The 19,018-nt window shown below is 41.7% G+C and overlaps 1 protein-coding gene across 2 annotated transcripts in view; it reads right to left on the minus strand.

Annotated features, from left to right (window-relative positions):
• Positions 1-18,646, minus strand: part of KIAA0930 (KIAA0930 ortholog) — a 47,722-nt gene extending 29,076 nt beyond the window's left edge. The window contains exon 1 of one of the 2 annotated variants that reach the window (XM_054282097.1): positions 18,520-18,646. In XM_054282097.1, the coding sequence (XP_054138072.1) occupies positions 18,520-18,646 (127 nt within the window). The remainder of the gene's footprint in view (positions 1-18,519) is intronic. The other variant, XM_054282098.1, reaches the window with a different exon arrangement.
• Positions 18,647-19,018: the final 372 nt, after the last annotated feature.

Consider the following 19,018-nt stretch of genomic DNA (forward strand, 5'->3'; position numbering starts at 1 on the left):
AATGCTCCTCCCCTAGCAAATCTCACTTCTAAAGGAATAAAATGGAATTAAGAGTTCAGACTATAAATCTTAATAAACCCAAAGTAGGTTATATAATTATGAGACCTTTGTCATGAACAAATCCTAACTACAACAATTACTGTAATTATACATTTACATGCATTTTATCCTCATTAGAAGCAAAATTTATGCCAACTGCTATGCAATAAATGTCTTTCTTCTTACCTATTAGGTTTTTATACTGAACATTCATTTCAGAGAACTGACTTCATATCCACATAGGAAATCATGAATTTATTTTTTTAATGCCTTCCAAAAAATTTCTGGATAAAAGAAAGTGTCAGGTTATTATTTTGCTTCAAAAGAATAGAATAAAAGACTTCTCATTCAGTGGATAGTAATTTTTTTCAGCATGTACCACTCAGAGCTTAGAAGAACAATAATTTCAGCTAGACAAGGTTGCTTTCTTGTTATGCTTTTATTCCTTTAGTCTGCCAGGAGATTCTCCTTGCTGCGAAACATTATAAAACTCATTTCATCCAACACTGCCACAGTGATCATTCTGTAAAATAACTATCCTTAGATGTTTAGGAGTTAATTAAACACTAATGAAGATCTTTACAACCCCAGTATGGTGACGAAATGAGAGTTCTAAGCAACTCACACTGTACTTAATTTTCTTTCTGAGTTTAGCCAAGTATTTTGCAAGGACAATATAAGAAGTGCTTCACATATATTAAAGCTACCTTTGATGGTATAAGGTCGCAATTACGCAATTATATAATAAGAATGGATGTTCCCTCTCTAGAGACAGTTGCCAGCTAACCAGATCATCAGAAATCTGAAGTTCAGGCTTCTTCCCAAGACTACTACAGGGACACCACTTAATCCCTTCAGCTTGACCTTACAAAAACAGGACTCCAGTGAACTTCCAAAGTTCAGTGGCAAGCAATAGCTGGAAGGCAGGTGATACAGAAGGAAAACATTTTACTGGCAGAACTTTGGCTAAAAAAGGAAGGCATCATGGTAACAGCAGCAACAGGGGCAAGAGATGTTCACAGGTACAACCCTCCTCCTTTCCCTTGTGAGAAACAATGCTCACTTCTAAAATCTCAAAGGTTTATTAAACCTTAACAAAAATACAACAAAGGACTGAATAAGGAAAAATTACAGTGCCAGGAGTCTCCATGACCAGCAGCCATATGCTCTTCTGCAAAATGGATTCTCTGCCTTTTATACCCTGAGGCCCTCCCAGAGTTTTGTCAGTCAGCTCCTCCTCTGCCATCCATCAGTGGAGATCACTTTGTTACATCTCAGTTGGAGGTCAGGTGTTGTTATGCCACACCTCTTAGTAATAAGCCAGGCCTCCCCAAGTGTCCTGACTGCCAAGGCAATTACAAAGGGCAGGGAAAAGAGGACTAAGGGAAGATATATTACAGTAATATGAAAAATGTGTATTTTATGATTGGCTTTTTGCAAATATTAAAATGAATATTATGTGTGTTATGTTAGAAAGTTATGCTGTATTCATTCTCTTAAGTAGTGTGTTAAATATAGTTTTAGGTTATAACATAATGTTAAAATAGAAGCTATGCTATGTAAGATACTTTTTTCCTAAAGAAAGGGCTCACACTGAGATAGCAGCCACAGGACACCTGAATATCTCAGAGAAAGAATTTATTGCTCCATTATCAGAAGAAACAAACTTCATCCTGCCTCACTCAGCCTTGAAGACACCGTCAGGATTAATAGGAAGAAGTTGACATTGACCAGACAGAATCCTGTATTTGAATGGAATTTATGCATCATGTATGAGGTGTATGAATATGCAACAGGCTATTGCTATTAAGGGTTAATCCTCGGTTCAGGTGTGTCCTTTTTTGAGCTTATTTTGCCCAGAAAAAGGTACCCATACCGCACATAACTCTTTGTTCCTATTTTCTCACACCAAATTGTTCCAATTATTATTACTCTAATTATATTGCTATTTTCACAACCATTCTGTTATCATTAAACTTTTTAAAATTTTAAAAACAAGTTATTGGCTTTTTTCACATATAACATCACTACATATCTACAAAACTTCTCTTAATATACACATAATATTCATCTCTTATTTGTGAGAGCCAACCATCACATTATTCATCTATAACACCCTAAAGTAAACTGTTGTTTTGCACTAAATAGTTATTTAGACACAGAGTTCTTACATTAAACTAGTCTACCCCACCAAGTGTGGCATGCACACACCCATATATTCCACACATCTATATGCACCATATATTCCAGGAATTTAAATAGACATAACTCTAACTAGGTGTAACTACATATTATCCTGACTTTTAAAGCATGTTTTTTAATTTTTCATAATTATTCTATTTAAAAATTTATCACTAGAGAAGTATTTCCTGTATCTCATCCATCTGGTGGTGTCTTTTGAGCTGCTTTGCTTTTTCCATTTAAATCATGCTTTTACCAAACTCAGCAAAATTGGTCTTGCTATCCTACACCAATCTCTGAAACCTACAATCTGTTTCCCAACCTTTTCCTGCAGCTCCTATTGTTTTAATCACTCTTCCTCCTGACAGAAACTGCCTCTTCTCCATTAACCTACCCAGAATTAAAGCCAGACCACAGCAAGATTAATGAACATAATACCAAGCAGTCCTTTTAGGTACTGGTCATTACTGCTCTGCCTAAGAGCACAGACAGCCCTGCCAGTCAAAGTTACAAACACTCAATGCATGTCTCATGTATTCAAGGACTTTGCTTGGCCCCAGGGGTATTTATAGACTTTGGAATGGGGAGAGGAGGGCTCAGGGTGAAGAGAATCCTCAAACACAACTACCAATTCTACAATTTGCAGGAAAAGTTTAGGAAAAGGAATGTCTCAGCTGGTTTTCAAAAGAAAACACAGGACTTTGGGATAAAAAAAAAAAAAAGGTGTGAGAGATGGCTCTAGCTCACCTAGGAAAGAGCTTAAGGAAGAAAAAAGCAGCCAGAAGAGGTTCCACTTGCAAACCTGCCCAGCTGGAGAACACAAAGTAGAGGGCAAAGCACAGGGAGTGGGGCTTAACAACTCATCACCTGAAGGGTCTTTTTCAGCATTTATTTCAGGGCCCAAAAGTTTAATTACTTTCTCAGCAACAAAGGGAAGTTGGAGGGCATGCAAGGGGTGTGAGGCACAACAATTCTGCACACTGAAATCATCAGAGAAAGGAGTCTAATCAGGAGATAAAACAGTGAGAGCAGTCAGACAGCTCTAACCATAGCACCTGCCCATTCTAAAGGAACTCCTTCACATATTTAGACACTGAATTAAAAAGAAACATTCACAAATGATCCAGGTTGTACAGAAGGCATGAAAGTTCAAGCCAAAAAACCACCAGAAGAGGGTTGTCTGCCCCCATCACCAGCTCTTTAACTCTTTTGGTTTGAGTTAGTCACTCAGCAGCCCTGCCTGACTATTCCATGTGTCAGTATAAGGCAATATTGTCATCCTGCCACAGAGACAGACCAGTTAAATAAATAAATACCTTCCAAATATTTCACTTGTACTTAATGAGAAACATGCTTTAAGCCATTCTTTTTCAAAAATGCACTCCGATATGTAGATTACTCTAGCATAAGCAGTGATGAGCCAAAGAGCATCCATGGAAACACAGGAAAGATACCAAGGAGCTATTTAGACACCAATTATCAATAGAAGTATCATCAAGTTTTCTGGAGTGTCCTGACAGGACACCACAGAACTGCAGTTTAACCTCTTGCTACACCATCCCCCTGCCAGCACTTTGATCTGCCTTGGTTCATTAAACAGTGACACAAAGAGCTTATTTTTCTTGTCTCCTAAGAGTTTCTTGGGATTAACACTGGGCTATTATTCTGCAGCACAATGAAGTTTAATGATCAAAGTTATATATCCACTAACTCCACAGAGTTACTAAAAGATCAGCACACAAATACCACAAAGTAGCTAAATTCAGATGATCCAAAACTGCATAGCATGAAATTAAAGAAGAAATATTTCAAATTCTCTCTGTATTACATCTCATAGAGAAACACTACTACTGGGCATCATCTCCTTGGACATACCTAGACTTTCACAGCCTACAATTGTTTGTGACCATGAAACCCACAGCTTTTATCATACAGGAGCTGGTTTTGTTTGGTTTGGGAGTTTTTTAGGGGTTTGTTGAGATATTGGCACACAGGAAAGATGATGGACTTTGGACCTGGTTAGCATAAGAGATTTGTTAACAAGATGCCTTGGCAGGAGCAAACAGAACTTTGAGGATTAAAAGAAGATTCAATCAGACTGGTTTACCAGAATAAGAAAATTTCATTAAACTCTGAAAGCAAGAGTAATATATAATATGCATAAGTTTGTGTATATGATTTTAACCCAATCATTGCAGTAAACATTACCAGTTTTCCTAAAACAATATATAAGCATTGGTAGTCCACAGTAAATTCAGATTCTGATCAGTCTTCCCCATCTGTCTTCATCACTGACAGGGGTTTTCTTTCCTACCAGTTTCCAACTTTAAGCAATGGTTTCATTCACAGAGAGGCACAGTGAGCAATTCCTGCCTACACACTGCATTCTCACCAACTACTTCACAACTTCTTGTGGCACACAGGACCTGGAGCATCCCTTTGCCAGGCTGACAAGTCCTACCCTGCTAGTGAAGTATCCCGTGTACAAAAGTCATCCCCATAGCATCTCTACTGCCCTTCTCTGAACCTCTTCAAGTCTACAATACTAAAAATGACCCAATGCCACAGAAACTTTCTGCACTTTTGATTGCACTGAACAAAGGAACAATTACAGCTCCCAAACTAGGTAATACCAGCTTGCTCTGTGAAGATGATGTTTGCTAATCAGCTAGACCCAGCCACAAAACTATTTCCTCTTTTTCTCTGCTCTTCAGACCTCATTGCAGAGCTGTAGCACAACCAAAAGGAAGAAGCCTTATGCAGAGGCAGAAGAACAGTGCAGATTTCCAATGTGCTTGTGCACAAGTGGACACATTACAGGCATAAAGGAGAGAACATTAGAGCTTTCACAACTAGATGTGAAACTGCACAGCTTTGCATTAAGAAAATTCATCCCAGAGCTCCTCACTTTTAATACATCTTTATCAACAATACCTCACACAGCAAAGTTCAATATTTCATGTGCTTTAACTTTCCAAGATTAAATTTGTAAAAACCCACTGCATCAACAACGGAAACAATTCCACCCACCTGAGGAATGCCCTTGACACTGATTGCCCTTGCACTGAAGAGCAATTGACCAACACAAGTTTCTCACTTGCCTCCCTTGCCCTTAAGATCTTGTACAGATGTTTCTCTATCCAAACAATTCTTTTCTGCTATTTTTTTGACTGAATTTCACCCAAGAGAGAAGGGATTCACAGAAGTAAACTTGAGTGTGGCTTTAGGCACATCTGCAATGCACAACCAAAGGAGAACAATAAACAAAACAAAGGGGTTCTGTTAAGGACCAAATTGCTTTTTCTGTGGTGAATTGAGCACCTCCTTAAATAGAATACAGCTAAAGGCCAGAAGGACAACTCCCACAGAGAGCTGTTACCTTGGGAGAGAAGGTACACCAGAGTTTACAAGCATTCTCTTTCAGCTTTGGGGTTTTGTTTTGGTTTTGGGGTTTTTCTCTTCCTATTTTCTTACCAAACTAAGATTTTCTGCCCAGTACTCATCTCACCATCCTAGATATCAAAAACATATCTTATCTACATCCCCAACTGCTTTCTAAAGTACTTGTGGTCATTTCAGAAAACTTCAGCTTCTGGAACACTTAATTCCACTTTCTGAACTTCACCTATAATCTGCCATTTGGATTACATTTACATTACATAAACGAACATTACATGTTTGTTTTCCCCATGTAGAGGAGCACAGGATGACCTTGTGGAAGTCCAACACAAATTCATGGATTATTTAAGTTGAAGACACATGAAGAGAACAACTCAGCTGATCCTGCAACTCAAGCTAAGGTTGACACCACAGCCATGTAGTGTCACATATTACAGCACTGGAATACACTTGATGATGGCCACCAAAATGCAAAGGACACACAAATTTTTGTGTAGTACTTTGAAAGTCCACTAAAATGACAGAGAAAAGTATAACTGAACACGACTGAGGTTAAACACTGGTCACAAAGTCTAGCTGGGGTTTCAGAGCTTCCTCAAATTTGGACTCTTTGATTCCTCACTCTTTGATCCTGGAAAAAAACCCAGTATTGCTTATTTGTCACTTCATTTCATGCAAGTAGTGAGGATATTGAAGGGAAATAAGCGCTCACTTGCACAAAAGCATCAAGAAATCTCAGTGTTTGAACTCTGGGCATTGCAGTTTTCTACTTTATTCTCCTTGGGATGGTTTCTGTGTTACTCAGAAGTGGAAGGTGGGAGAGAGATTACTTTCTTTCATCCATATTTGTTTCATTTCTCCATTTCCATTTTTACCAGCACTTCTTCCACCGCAGAAAACTGCTTCATAGCACCATTGCTGACAAGACAAACACAGTCTCCTCTAGAAAAAAGATTTGTAAAATGTATTCCTAAAGCTCATACATCTTCCTGCAAGTCTCTTCTTCACTATTACACCATATGCTGAGGAAACCATCTTTTCAGTTAATACTCAAAAGCCAATCAAAGCCTGCACAATTTAAAAGCATAAACTACTGTGTACCATCTACAGATTTCCACTTTGAAAAGGTAAAATTCAAATGGAACCATAATAACATGAGAAATATTTTCCAACAAGAGTAACCCTAGAAGATAAATTTAGAGAAAAATCATCCCATATGACAGGTCAGTATGAAAGACCAAAAATAAAGACAGCATTTTACAGGCATCTGACAATTTACTTTGAGTACTAATCCTAGCAAGGGTCAACACAGTTGAAGGGATATGGTTACCTGCTACTGAACTGCAGTGCACAGCAATAATAAATCCATTCTCATCCAACAGTTGTCAGCTCCTTTGCTGTACCTCAGCCTCTCAAAGCACGTGGTAGTTCAGTTCCCTGGAAATGGCACCCAAACTCTCAAACTATGTGCAATTCCCAAAGGACTGCAGCATCCCTTAAATCCACAGATTTAATTTACTCACGAGGGAAGCACCAGAGGAATCACCTTGTTATGCCTTTCCTAGAAACTGCTGCAGAAAAGCTGCTGTGCTTCAGAGCTGGACTAATTGGGGATTTAGTGCAGGTGTACACATTCTCCTTCAACAGAGGCAACCCCACTGGATGCAGACACTTAAAATCCAGTGCAAGAGGGACAAATGGTTACACATTTCCTACTGCTGCTTGCAGGATTACCCAGCAACAGTCCCAAACTTTCCAAGACCTAGATCCAACCTGGAAAGGTCACTTGGCAACTTAGAAAGTGTGCTGGCCCTGCTGGAGTGCAGAAACTTGTCTATAATAGCACAAATATGTGTTTTCACTGCTAAAATATATGCTATTTTTGTTCTCTGCCAAAGCAACCCCCCTGATCACAGACTGCTGCTTCTGTAAATTTATGACATCCAAGGTCCCCATTTTCACACTTAATAAATACCATTGTCAAAGTCCTATCTGAGAGACTACTGTAGTAGGTCAGGTAAAACCAGCAAATTGTATTTTAAAAGTATTCCAGCCTTACAAAACTACCCAGACTGTGACTGTTACTGATAATTTCATGTGTGTACCTCCCCCCCAGCACCTTATCTTTGCCCAGGCTGCAGCTTGCTGTCAAGGCAGAAGGAAGGAGCAGCTATCACACAGCAGCTGGCAGAGAAGCAGAGTTATTTCCTGGCCATACTTGCTATCACAGACTGGCATTTCCCAAATTCAGTTTCTCTTCTGGTTGGAAACATCGGCAGCATCTTTCTGAGTGAGCACTTGGCAACTTTACAGTGGAAGCCATAATTCTCACTTACCTTCTACACCACAAACCCACTCACTTCTAGAAGCTGACAACCAACACTTTCACCTATCTTGCAGCCAAGATTTAAAAAAAAAACAACTTGTTTGACACTGCCATCTCTAGCTGGGTGCCCAACCTGATATGCACACATAAGGCAACCAGTCTAAAGAAGGTTGTATTTCTTAAAAAAAAAAAAAATAAAAGCACTTTAAAAATCCCACTTAGGGTTGTTCAGGGTTGGGTTGTCCAACAAACTGAGTGTCTTTGCCAGTGCCTGGATATTTCAGCTATTTAGGCAGCCCTCCCTTTAGCATTGATATAACTGTTAATGCAGGTTTCTAAGACATCAAATACAGCTGTTTAGATAGAAATAACAGTGAACTGCCTGCCCACTAACCTCCACCCCAGTGAAATCTCCTCTTATGGCAAATGCAGACCACTCTCTTTAAACAAATCACAGTCAGGCATGGAAGAAAAACGTTTCCTCTAACAGCTGCTCAATTTGCTGTGAAACCATCAAATTGTCAAGGAAGCACAGCCAGGCTGGAAATCATCAATGTCCTCATCAGCATCCCAGGTTTGCATGCTGCAGACTGTCAAGAACTTGGGACAGTTCTTGACAGCCCCAAGTAAAGCACAATAATTTCATTTAGTCCACAACCAAACAACTGGAAACAAGGAAAAAGTTGGCTCTCTGTGGAAATGGTCATTACTGGGAGAGGGAATTTTATTAACTGATGTGACATACTACCTTCAGTCAGACAGAACCCAAAAACTGCCCTAAAGCCAGCACCCTGCTCCTTAAGGGAGAGAGCAGCTACTGCAAAGCTGCTGTTCTAGTTCATAAACAGAGGTTTAGTCTTGCATTAATATTTCACCTACTGAAAACATGCCATCCCTTTCCATTGGTAACCAGCATCACTGCTCCAGTTCCTCATCCAAAGGGGAGACTTGCACAGCTGTAAATCCCTACAGACCTGGAAGGTTTTGTTCATGGGGGTATTGCAGCAACCTGGCCAAGGGAACAGAATCCTGACTAAAGAGTTAAGAGACTTTGAAGTTTTTTGCCTCCAACTACAACATGTCTATTGTTCAGCACTTCAGCTCTGCTTCTTCCACCCTCCTTCCCCTCCCACCCACCACATCACCCTCAACAGGCGTTCTCTCTCCAGGCTAAAAAGAGGTACAAAAATGGCTTATAAACAACCAGAGAAAGTCACAACCTTGATCTCCTGAGAAATCACTTCTCCTGTCTCATGACAGTGACAAGGTCTCAGGCGGGAACATGTGAGCTGAAGAAGAAAAGTCTCCCTTAGAAAATTCCTCAGCACAAGCACCACAAGGTCTTTTACTGCCTCTGCCCACCACTGGGCTTGCAAACATCCTCCCCTGAGATTCTGATTACACAGTTTATTGCCTTTTGATGTTGCAACTACTTTTTTAGAAGTAAATAATATAAATCCTAACATTCTTCTATTCAATCATTACAGCACTGAAGCACAGATCCTGCATTTGAAGAGACACACCAAAGCTTTAGATACAACCACAGTAACTCCAATTTCTCCCTATCCTTTCATTTTCTGTAAATTTCAGGAAATGCCCTCAACCTCAGGTTTCACAGATAGTGACAAGCAAGTACAAGGTAAGCATTACATTTTTACTTGCTGCATTCTTCACAGCATTTTGCTGAAGAAACATTTGTGATTCTCTTCAAAGTTTCTTACCAGAAAAGGGCACAGAGGAAGGACATGTCTACACTTGATTTTCCCTTTTTAATTTTCCCTTTTTGACCCATTCAGGACAATATAGGCTAAAAAATTCAAACCTGGGGTTTTCTTCATTTCTGGTAGTTGTAGAAAATAATTCAAATTGGAAGGGAACTCAGAGAATTCAAGTTTTGCTGCAAAAAAAAAAAAAAAAAAATCACAGACAACTCCATGTATATGTTTTTTGTTAATAAAGCAGAATTTATGTTATTTACAGGCCAGGTGGAGCTCCTGGCCATGTCACAAGAGGGAAGAGAAGACAGCACAGTCTCCAAGAACAGGACACTGAGTGCAACTCTGCTGGCACCAGCTACAGCAGCCACAGAGCAAAACATCAGAGTGAGCTGCAACACAGCAATTCTAAATTCTTAGTCTATTTATTTTGAAGATACCTAGAAATGTTACTTTAGAAATTAATTCAAGACAGCAAGATTGTAAAAGTGGCAAACAAAGTACTTGGGATCTCACACTTTGCCTGCTTTTCCACTTGAGACTCACAACCACATTTTCCTTATAGGCTTCTAGGAGCAACTAGGACTTCTAGGATGCTGCTCAAGTGTAGAACAAGTGCAAAAGGATCATTCTTCCATTCAAAAATACTTCTGTTGTGTCACAGGATTAATGCATCCTATTAAATACACACACACATATGACCACTTAGATATCTATCACCAAATGAGTTAGACTGACAGCTGTTGAACAGAAGAAAGTTAAAAATCTCATAGTTCCATTCTGGTCACTTTTAAAGCACCCAATGCAAACATTTAAATTGTTGTTCCTTGGAAAGAAAAGCCACAGATGAAGAACAATCCAGAATGAATCTGAAGAGTCAGAGCAAAGAACTCAGCATAATGTAATCTATGATTTTAATTTCAAAGATCAAAGAGGATGAAATCAGTTCCTCTTTAATCACGTAAAACATGGGCTACTAACAATTGAAATGATGTTTTGAGTAGAGTTTAGTCACCATTGTTATGAAAAACAAGGGTCATCTGTTCAGACCTTCATTATTTAGGCAGAATTAAACTACTCATTAGAAACAAACAAAAAAGGTACCTCAACATTCCTACAAAGTATATAAAAAGCTGGATCATCATGATTCAGAAAGACACCAGGGTTTACAGAGCTTTATCTCCAGGTTGTACTGCCATGAACTTGCTGCTTTCCTTCTAAGAGGATGAGATCAAGCAATCACTAAGCAGGAGTGACCCCCTGAGGCAATAAACTCATCCCAAGACTGATTATTTCACTCATACTGCACACCCTGTGTGTTATTTTATTATTTTATATTACAGAGCACTGAGTTTTATGGAAATTTTAAACCCATCTCTGAGGGTCCTTTAAGGCAGGTAAATAAATATATCCCTTATTGGCAATGTAACACTGCTAGGCATCCAACATCACCTGGATCTGCTCTCCAACAAAACAGAGGAATAAATTTCCAGTGAAATCCTTCACAGCTCTTAGCAGAATGTTATAAATCCATTTCAAAACACTTCCCTCATTTTGTTTCAACATCTCCAGGCAATCAAATCAAGCTCTTCATAGTGCAAAGACAGCCAAAGCTTCACTGGCATTTTAATCCATTTCTCAAGATCCTGCTGACCACACCAAGCCTTGCAAGGTAGGACCAAGAACTCACAACACACAGCCTTTTATCCACGCTTGAGTTAAGACATGCAAACAGAGTGTGGAGCTAAAACTCCCTATGTTACTACCAGACACAGATAATCAGAAATAATCTACCTTCCACCTCCATGTGCTCAAAGGAAACCCCACCTCAGTGCTCACCCAAATTCCTACAGAACACCTGACACAATGCAGCACCAACAGATTGATAAAAATGGGAGCAACACTTAAAACAATATTTCTGACACTTGAAATCACTCTGGGTGTGGTGGCAGGGCCATTCCTGCCATGGGAGCTCATGGAAAGCTGGGTCACTGTTGAGCCACAAAGATTTTCAACACAAACAGCAAAACCAGGGGCAGCCTCAGCCTGACTCACTGAGCACATCTTGCCCAAAAAGGAGGAACAAAAAGCCCAATGATGTCATTTTCCACAGGGAAACACTACAAAGTTCAAGAGATCAGGCCACCTCAAATGCACTTCTGCACATCCAGCACACTGCTGTACCTGGAAACAGCCCAGAATACTTCAAATGTGAAAGGACTGAAGATTGCCTAGCATCTGCTCTGCCTTCTGAGATAAGAAAGAAAATTATGCAAAAAAATACTCTGAAACACCAAATGCAGCCTCAATACCAGCAATACTGTTTCCTCACTGCTGTGGCAGGACAGATTCCAAAATTAACTTCTCTTCACATCACATCACCTGCCTGCAAAATACACATTCACCTAAAGGGACTTAACTTGTGGCCCCTAAGGAAATATGTCTGGGGAACCCCCAGAGCAGGAAGATAAAGAATTTTCTATTTCCAGGGTTCAATTTCCACATGGTACTAGCACTGTCTATACTAGAGACAGGCAAACCAAAATGACAAAATCTTCAGTTTTAAAGCCCTGAGATTGCAGAAAACCCTATAAATCTTCACATAAATAATATAATTCACATAATATAATTTGTGCCTTCCCATAATATAATTTGTGCCTTAAACAGTAAGAATTCAGGGGGAAAAAAATTACTTAGGACTGTTGGTGCATCTGATTAACTTCAGCCAACAGAACTAGCGCTGCAGTGTGCCCAGGTGACCACAACTCCACAGCAGCAGCAGGATGCTGTATCTGCTGCTCCTGTATCCTGACTGCATTTATTTCCTGCACAGAGAAAGGCAATCAAAGCCTTCTTTATGATCACACACCCTAAAAAAAGAGCAATCTTGCTTCCCTGAAATTCACCCTGCTTAACCCAAGGGACTGCAGACAGACCAAAACCAGCTTGTTTCACACACACTTTTGAAGGCCCTCTGTAAAAAGCAGCTTTACTATTCAGTGGGCTCCTGACACCATGAATTGATTTTGTACAGACTTTCTCTTTCCATTTTATGTTCACTTCCAGGTAATACTCTAAAACATCAGTGAGCTCCTACCTGATCCTACTGAGCCAGTTTACAGGGATAAGCAGATGCAACAATCATCAGTCACTATTTAACTGCAGGGGTTTGGTTTTCCAGAAATGCAGCTGGACAGGAAACACTGTGAATTTCAGATATTGACACTGTGTATTTCAGCTATTGACATTGTATATTTCAGCTATTGACAAGCCTGCATCCCCTGAGCTTTCTCTGTTGATCAGCATCCTGAGCACTAACAGTTAGAGGGGAGACCAGCACACTTCATTCTTCAGGAAATTCCACTTTTCATTCCTTGGAAAGAATCCAAACAGATGGAATGTTAAATCTTTAAAAGATCCATCCTGAACCTTATAGGTAAGATGTGTCCTAATCCCTCAGACAAACCTCCCATCCATCTTAAATTCCAAAACAGAACTCAAGACTCCCAAATGGATTTAAAATTTACTAAAGATTTAGAGCACACTAACAGGACAACAAAACCAAGCAGTTAATGTTGCTAGAGCTACAGTATTACATCAATAAGAGATGGGTGATGTTATTTATCTAAAAAGATGTCTTATTTATATAAAAAGGAGGAAACGAAACAAAAAAATGGAGGAAACAAAAAAAACGGAGATCCAGCAACTTCTGCTAGCATCCAAAAATGAATAGCAGCATGCCATGCTTTAGAAACTTAACTGCTCATTTTGGTAAGGCAACAATGTTCTGGTAGGTATTTTGTGGGATTTTTTTTTTTGGGTGGTGGTGTTGGATTTTTTCCTAGTTTTTAGAAAAATCTTGCGTCTCTACTTCAGCATCTCCAGTCTGAGTTTGATAATTTGAGCGTGTACACTCCTGAGCAGGACATGAAAAATCCCATAAGGTTTCATCTCTGCTAAAATGAAAGAACAAACTAATAACCCAACTAGTATAAAAAGGTGTGAAAGCTGTAATAAAAGAGAATTTGGTATATTATCCATGTGGCATGGAGTATCTGTCACCCTCCAGACAGAAGCCAACCTTCAGCAGCCACATGACAAATCCCTGAATACACCAGTGGGTGATGGAAACCTGACAGGTTATTAGTGACAGCAGCATGAACAAGGTTCTAAGGAACAATCAAAACAGAATTTTAAATGAATCCTCTTTAAAAGACAAAACCAACCAAACAAAAAAAAAATAAAACCTCACAGAAACAGGTGAACTGCAGAGCTGCAGCCCTAGAGTTTGGCCCCAGATTGCTGTTCTGCATGGCCTGATCCTACAGGGAATTCCTAAACTTGGCTGTAGAAGTGACAGGATGGGATCCCAGGACACAAAACCCTTGGAAAAGTAGAAATGCATTCCCATCCCCTGGACAAAGCCACTGGATCCAGGAGTTTGCTCCACCTGTGGTTTCTCCCACACAACCCCATCCAAGCACTCATACACATCAAATGTCCTCTTGTATCTGATTGCAGAAATGTTTTCCAGACATTTTTCAATGCCAGGCAAAAGAAAAAAAAAAAAAGGCAAATCAGTTTTATAATAATCTATCTTTCACACTGGAATTTCTTTGCTGTTTGCTCATCTTTATCCAACTACAAATCTGAGGTTCAATACCTCAGGGTATTTAACTAAGGGTAAACTGGTTGAATCACTTTGATTTCAAAGTATCTACTTTGACTCTGATTTAAATAATCTGTTCTGGTCTTGCATTGTATTTGCACTTTCTAGAACTCTTCCTGACAAGAAATACAGATTCATCTTGGTTGAATGTTGTGGGGGGTATTTTTGGTTTTTACTGATAAGAAAGCTCCTCTATAAGAGCTTTTTTATTTTACTATTTGTAAGTTTCTTACATTAGTATCTTCTTTTTCTCCTCAGTATTTGACTAAGCATTTTTTAGTGAACACTCCATATTCATTAGCTGCAAAGCACTTTATAAAGAGGGCAAAAGGAATTGTGTAAATAAGTAAAAATAATAAAAAATGTCTTTTTAAGGTGAAAAAATTATTCTAAATAAAACACCCTCATTGGTGAATTGGGTTGTACACATGTCTTAAGTTTTGTTAGGACAGATGTGATTTTCATTAAGAGATCAAAAGAAGAAAAAGCTTTGCAGCTCTTGTAGTTTCTCACCTTTGACTCCACAACTCCCAGAACCACAAATGCAGAATGTTTTGTGTCTGCTGAAAGTGACTCCTGTCAAACCAGTTCTGTGCTGCAGTGAATTCTCTGCAGGCACTTCCACCTACTCTGTGGATATTCTTTCTTCAAAGTTACAGACACAATTATATCCTTCTGGAATATTATAATTTAATTAAAAGTTACTACACTATGAAAAAGTTAAGGCCTGAATATTTCAAATCCAAATTAATTCTCCTTTTAATTTTTCATTTTAACCTCTTTTTGTTTCCCAAAAAAAAAAATTTCCCCTGTTCTTCATCCTTTTCCCCACAGTGTGCTTCCATCACAGGGACCAGCATTTACGGTGTGCCACCTCACCTTCCCTTCTCTCAGGAAGGATAAAGAATTCTTTCCAGGCCTTACTCATCAAGGCAATGTGGCCCATGAATCACAGCACAGTCTTCTCTCACATGATGAGCCCTGAGGTTTGTGCACTGCTGCACAAACAAGTCCAGGCAACCTGTGGCTCTGAGGATGAGCATTCCTGCTTCTGCTGCCCCGTGCCAAGCACACTCTGCTCTGCTCCAGTCCCAGAACATCCCCAGGAAAGCAAGCAGAAGGAATTCTTCGTGCCAGGGAACACCACTGGGCCTCTCTGCTGGCACCTGGAACAGGTTCCTGTTGCACACCTCAGTTTTCAGCTGCTTGTTAAAGCCCCATGTGCTGCACTCACCTTCTTTTCAGGCTCTCTAGGACTTCTCCATTTTTGACCGACTCCATGTCCCCATTACAGATTAGCCACAGTTCAAGAGATTGTTCAGATCTACCCATTTATTTTTTCTTACTCATCCCAAATTCCAGTAGGAATAAAGTCACGCTCCACCCAAACCCACTCTCCCACTCCAAAAGCAGGGCAAATTGTCGCTGAATGAAAGGAAATTAAGTATCTGGAAATGTTACACACTAGTATCAGGAACCACCGAAAATAAAACACTCCCCAGTTCAGGGATTTGGCCAAAAGGAAACTTTAGACCCTTAAAAAGTTTTAAAAAAAAACTTTAGAGCCAGGAGCACGTCTCCTGCAGCCTGGCTGAGGACACACACAGCACATCTGCCATTCCCTCAGGAGGGGAAATGTTTTGCCACAGAAGTGTAGCAACCAGCAGCATTTCAGAGGGGCCTCAGTGCACAACAAACACCAGAGCTGTCCAACTGGGTGACACCAGCAGCCAGCCAAGAGTTCCTGGAGAGACATCACCCTCCCCAGCCTGGTCAATAATGACATGAGTCATTATTTTGAAGTGCTACATTTTGTACATAAACAGGACATTACAGAAAATCCCATCACATGAGGGGATTTACCTTTCTGAACAAAGCCTGTCCAAATGTTTACGTGACATTCTTGAAACAAAGCAATTCCTCTCACAAAACCTCGGTGTCAGCAAAAATGGCAATTTCCTCCTCCTTGGGCTCACTTCTAGAAAATACAGAAAAGGAGAGAGAATGGGACCCAGTGAGTCCCATTTTATTGTTGAGGGAGTAGCAGCACTCAGGGAAAAGCCACTGTTGGGAGTCTCTGCAAACTGATTTGAAGGGAACTGAAAACAACAGGTTTCACCTGCTGATACAGCGCAGAAAGACACAGCCACCACAAAAACCCCACCACAAATATAAAACCAGCTGTGGGTGTGCAGCTCCCAAAGCCCCACAGGTGATGTGCCACCCAGGCACAAAATGCAGACAGAATCTGTGTGCTAACCACCTGAACCCAGACAGGGCTGTGACTGCTTCCATGACTTCTGAAATTGAGGAAAATCCTTCACATCTGCTGTGCTGCCAGAGCCCAGCACAGCCCAGGCTATTCCAGCTGTGCCTTGCAACAGCTTTCATTAGTACAAGGCAGACATGCACAAGTTTAAGCTCAAAATCACACCTTGGCTTCATCTACAGTTTCTCCTAAAGATGATGTTTTTCCTAAAGGAGGTATTTAAACAGTTTACTAACCTGGCAACAAATCACAGCAGAGGGGAAAGAGCTCTCATTAGCTGGGAATGATGATGTTGAGGATCAGGGAACACACTGCAAAATGCAAGTCTCCAGAGCCACGAGCAGCCCCTCAGTGCCACAAGCCAAGCAGCTTTCCTGAGGTTCACCTTTCTAATCTTCACCTGGTAGAAAGGAGTTCCACTGTGCTGTTCCTTGTGTGACTGTCCCAGAGCCACTCAGCATGATGGGCTGCTGTGGATGTGTGCTCAAACACAAGCAGAGAAGAAGTATCTGCATGGTCCTACTAGCTGCCACAGTTTTCCTCTTTCCCAATTTCAGCAGAAGAAAGTGATGGTGATATTTCTCTTTATCACACATTCAAACAGGAGAGATGGCCAAACAGGACCTGACAGAAGCTTTCCAATGAATGCAATCTCACAGGCATTCAAATTTCACTTATAATTTCTTTGCCACAACATTTTACTTGCTTTATTAGGCCCTGTAACATTTCAGCAACACATTACATTCCAGAGCGCAAATTCTAACAGAAAAAGGCATAAAGAATAATTTCTCTTACATACAAGAGTCCACTCTGTGGCAAAGCAAAAGGGAAGAATAGAGAGCCCATTCCTTCCCAAGGAGACCACAGCAAGCACTGACAGACAAACTGATACATAAAGGCAGAGAACCAGAGATTCCCCATGTTCATCCAAACCTCAGAGCCTGTAAAACCTGAATAAGAACTTATTCTGAGCTTTTAACAAAGACTCAGAAATGGCTGAGACTTTTGGGGCCTTATAAACAAGCTGAGGAGGGAGGAGTCATTAATAAAGGCACCATGGGAGAAACAAGTGTTGTATATCACTTTTCATCATTTCAAGCACTGCACCTGCAAGAACTTCTGGATATTCACCCCCTTAGAACACAGGTCCAGTCCTGGCTATACAAAAGCTTTGAATAAGGTAGACAGAAATTTTGGATGCGAAGAACAATTCCCATGATCTCTACTGCTGCATATAAAAAATTAGTAATTTATATTCATTAGCCCGGCCAGAGGAGTTTCCTGCTGTGAACAGTTTTGGTTAATGAGCTGCCATACCATTCTGTCGCTTAAAGCTGACCAAATTTCCACCTGAAACTTCTGTTTTGCAGCGCATAAGCTTCGCCAAAACCTAAAGACACGCTGGGTGAAATTTACATCAGTCGAGATGGAAACAAACAAGACAGAAAGCTCAAGAAATCCTCCACGGTTTAAGAAATTACCCGACCTGCAAGAGCCACAACATCCTGTGCTTACTAGAGCGCGGCGAGCAGAGTGAAGTCATTTAAACCGAGCAGGGAGGCGCCAGGCTCGCAACCTCCAGAGAGCCGCACAACAGCGAGCACTGCCCAGAGGCGCCCAAAGACGTTTGTTTCCCCCCCAAAACACACGATACGCTTAAAAAAATACAGTATGGGGTGATGTGCGCGGTGCTGCCTGAGCGTTTTTCCCCACAAGGGCATTTCAGACAATGGAGCGGGGATGATCCCCAGGGCTGGGGCGGGCAGGAGGGGCCGTGCCCGTGGAACACAACAACAGGTGCTGCTGCTGCTGCGGGTGTTGTTGGGAAGCGGGCGCGGCGCCGGCCCGGGGCTGAGGGTGCTGCTGCTGCCTCCGGGCTCTCCCGGCCCGGCTCGGTTCCCGCCCGCCCCGCCCGACTCACCGAGGCCGCCGAGGCCGTCGTGCCGGAGCCCGGCGCGGCTCCGCTCCTCCGCTATGGCCCGCAGCATGTGCCGCAGAGAGCGGTCGGGCTCGCCGTCCGCCTCGCCGTCCCTCCGGGCACAGGCCATGCTGCCGGCGCCGAGCTCATGTCAGGCCGCCGGCAGGCGGCACCGGGGCCCGGCACGGCAGGAGCAGGCGCCTCCCGGCCCCGCTGCCCGGCCGCTTCCCCCGGGATGGTCCCGCCGGCCCTCACGGGACACGGCGGCCGCTGCTGCCCCCGATCGCTGCCCGGCCGCGCTCGCTGCTTCCTCCTCCTCCCGCTGCTGCTGCGGCCGGGCGGCACCGGCAGGGCCGGCACCAGCCCCGGCACGCCCACGGGGCGGGCCCGCCGCGACCGTCATCCCCGATAAGCCATCCTGCATCCCCAACAGCGACCGGCATCCTGGGAAACCCGTCCTGTGTCCCCGACAGCGACCGGCATCCTGGGAAACCCGTCCTGC

Source organism: Melozone crissalis, unplaced genomic scaffold (assembly GCF_028551555.1).
Source record: "Melozone crissalis strain CALT ecotype California unplaced genomic scaffold, PUWL_Pcris_2 ptg000033l_1, whole genome shotgun sequence".
In the NCBI taxonomy this organism is placed as follows: domain Eukaryota; kingdom Metazoa; phylum Chordata; class Aves; order Passeriformes; family Passerellidae; genus Melozone; species Melozone crissalis.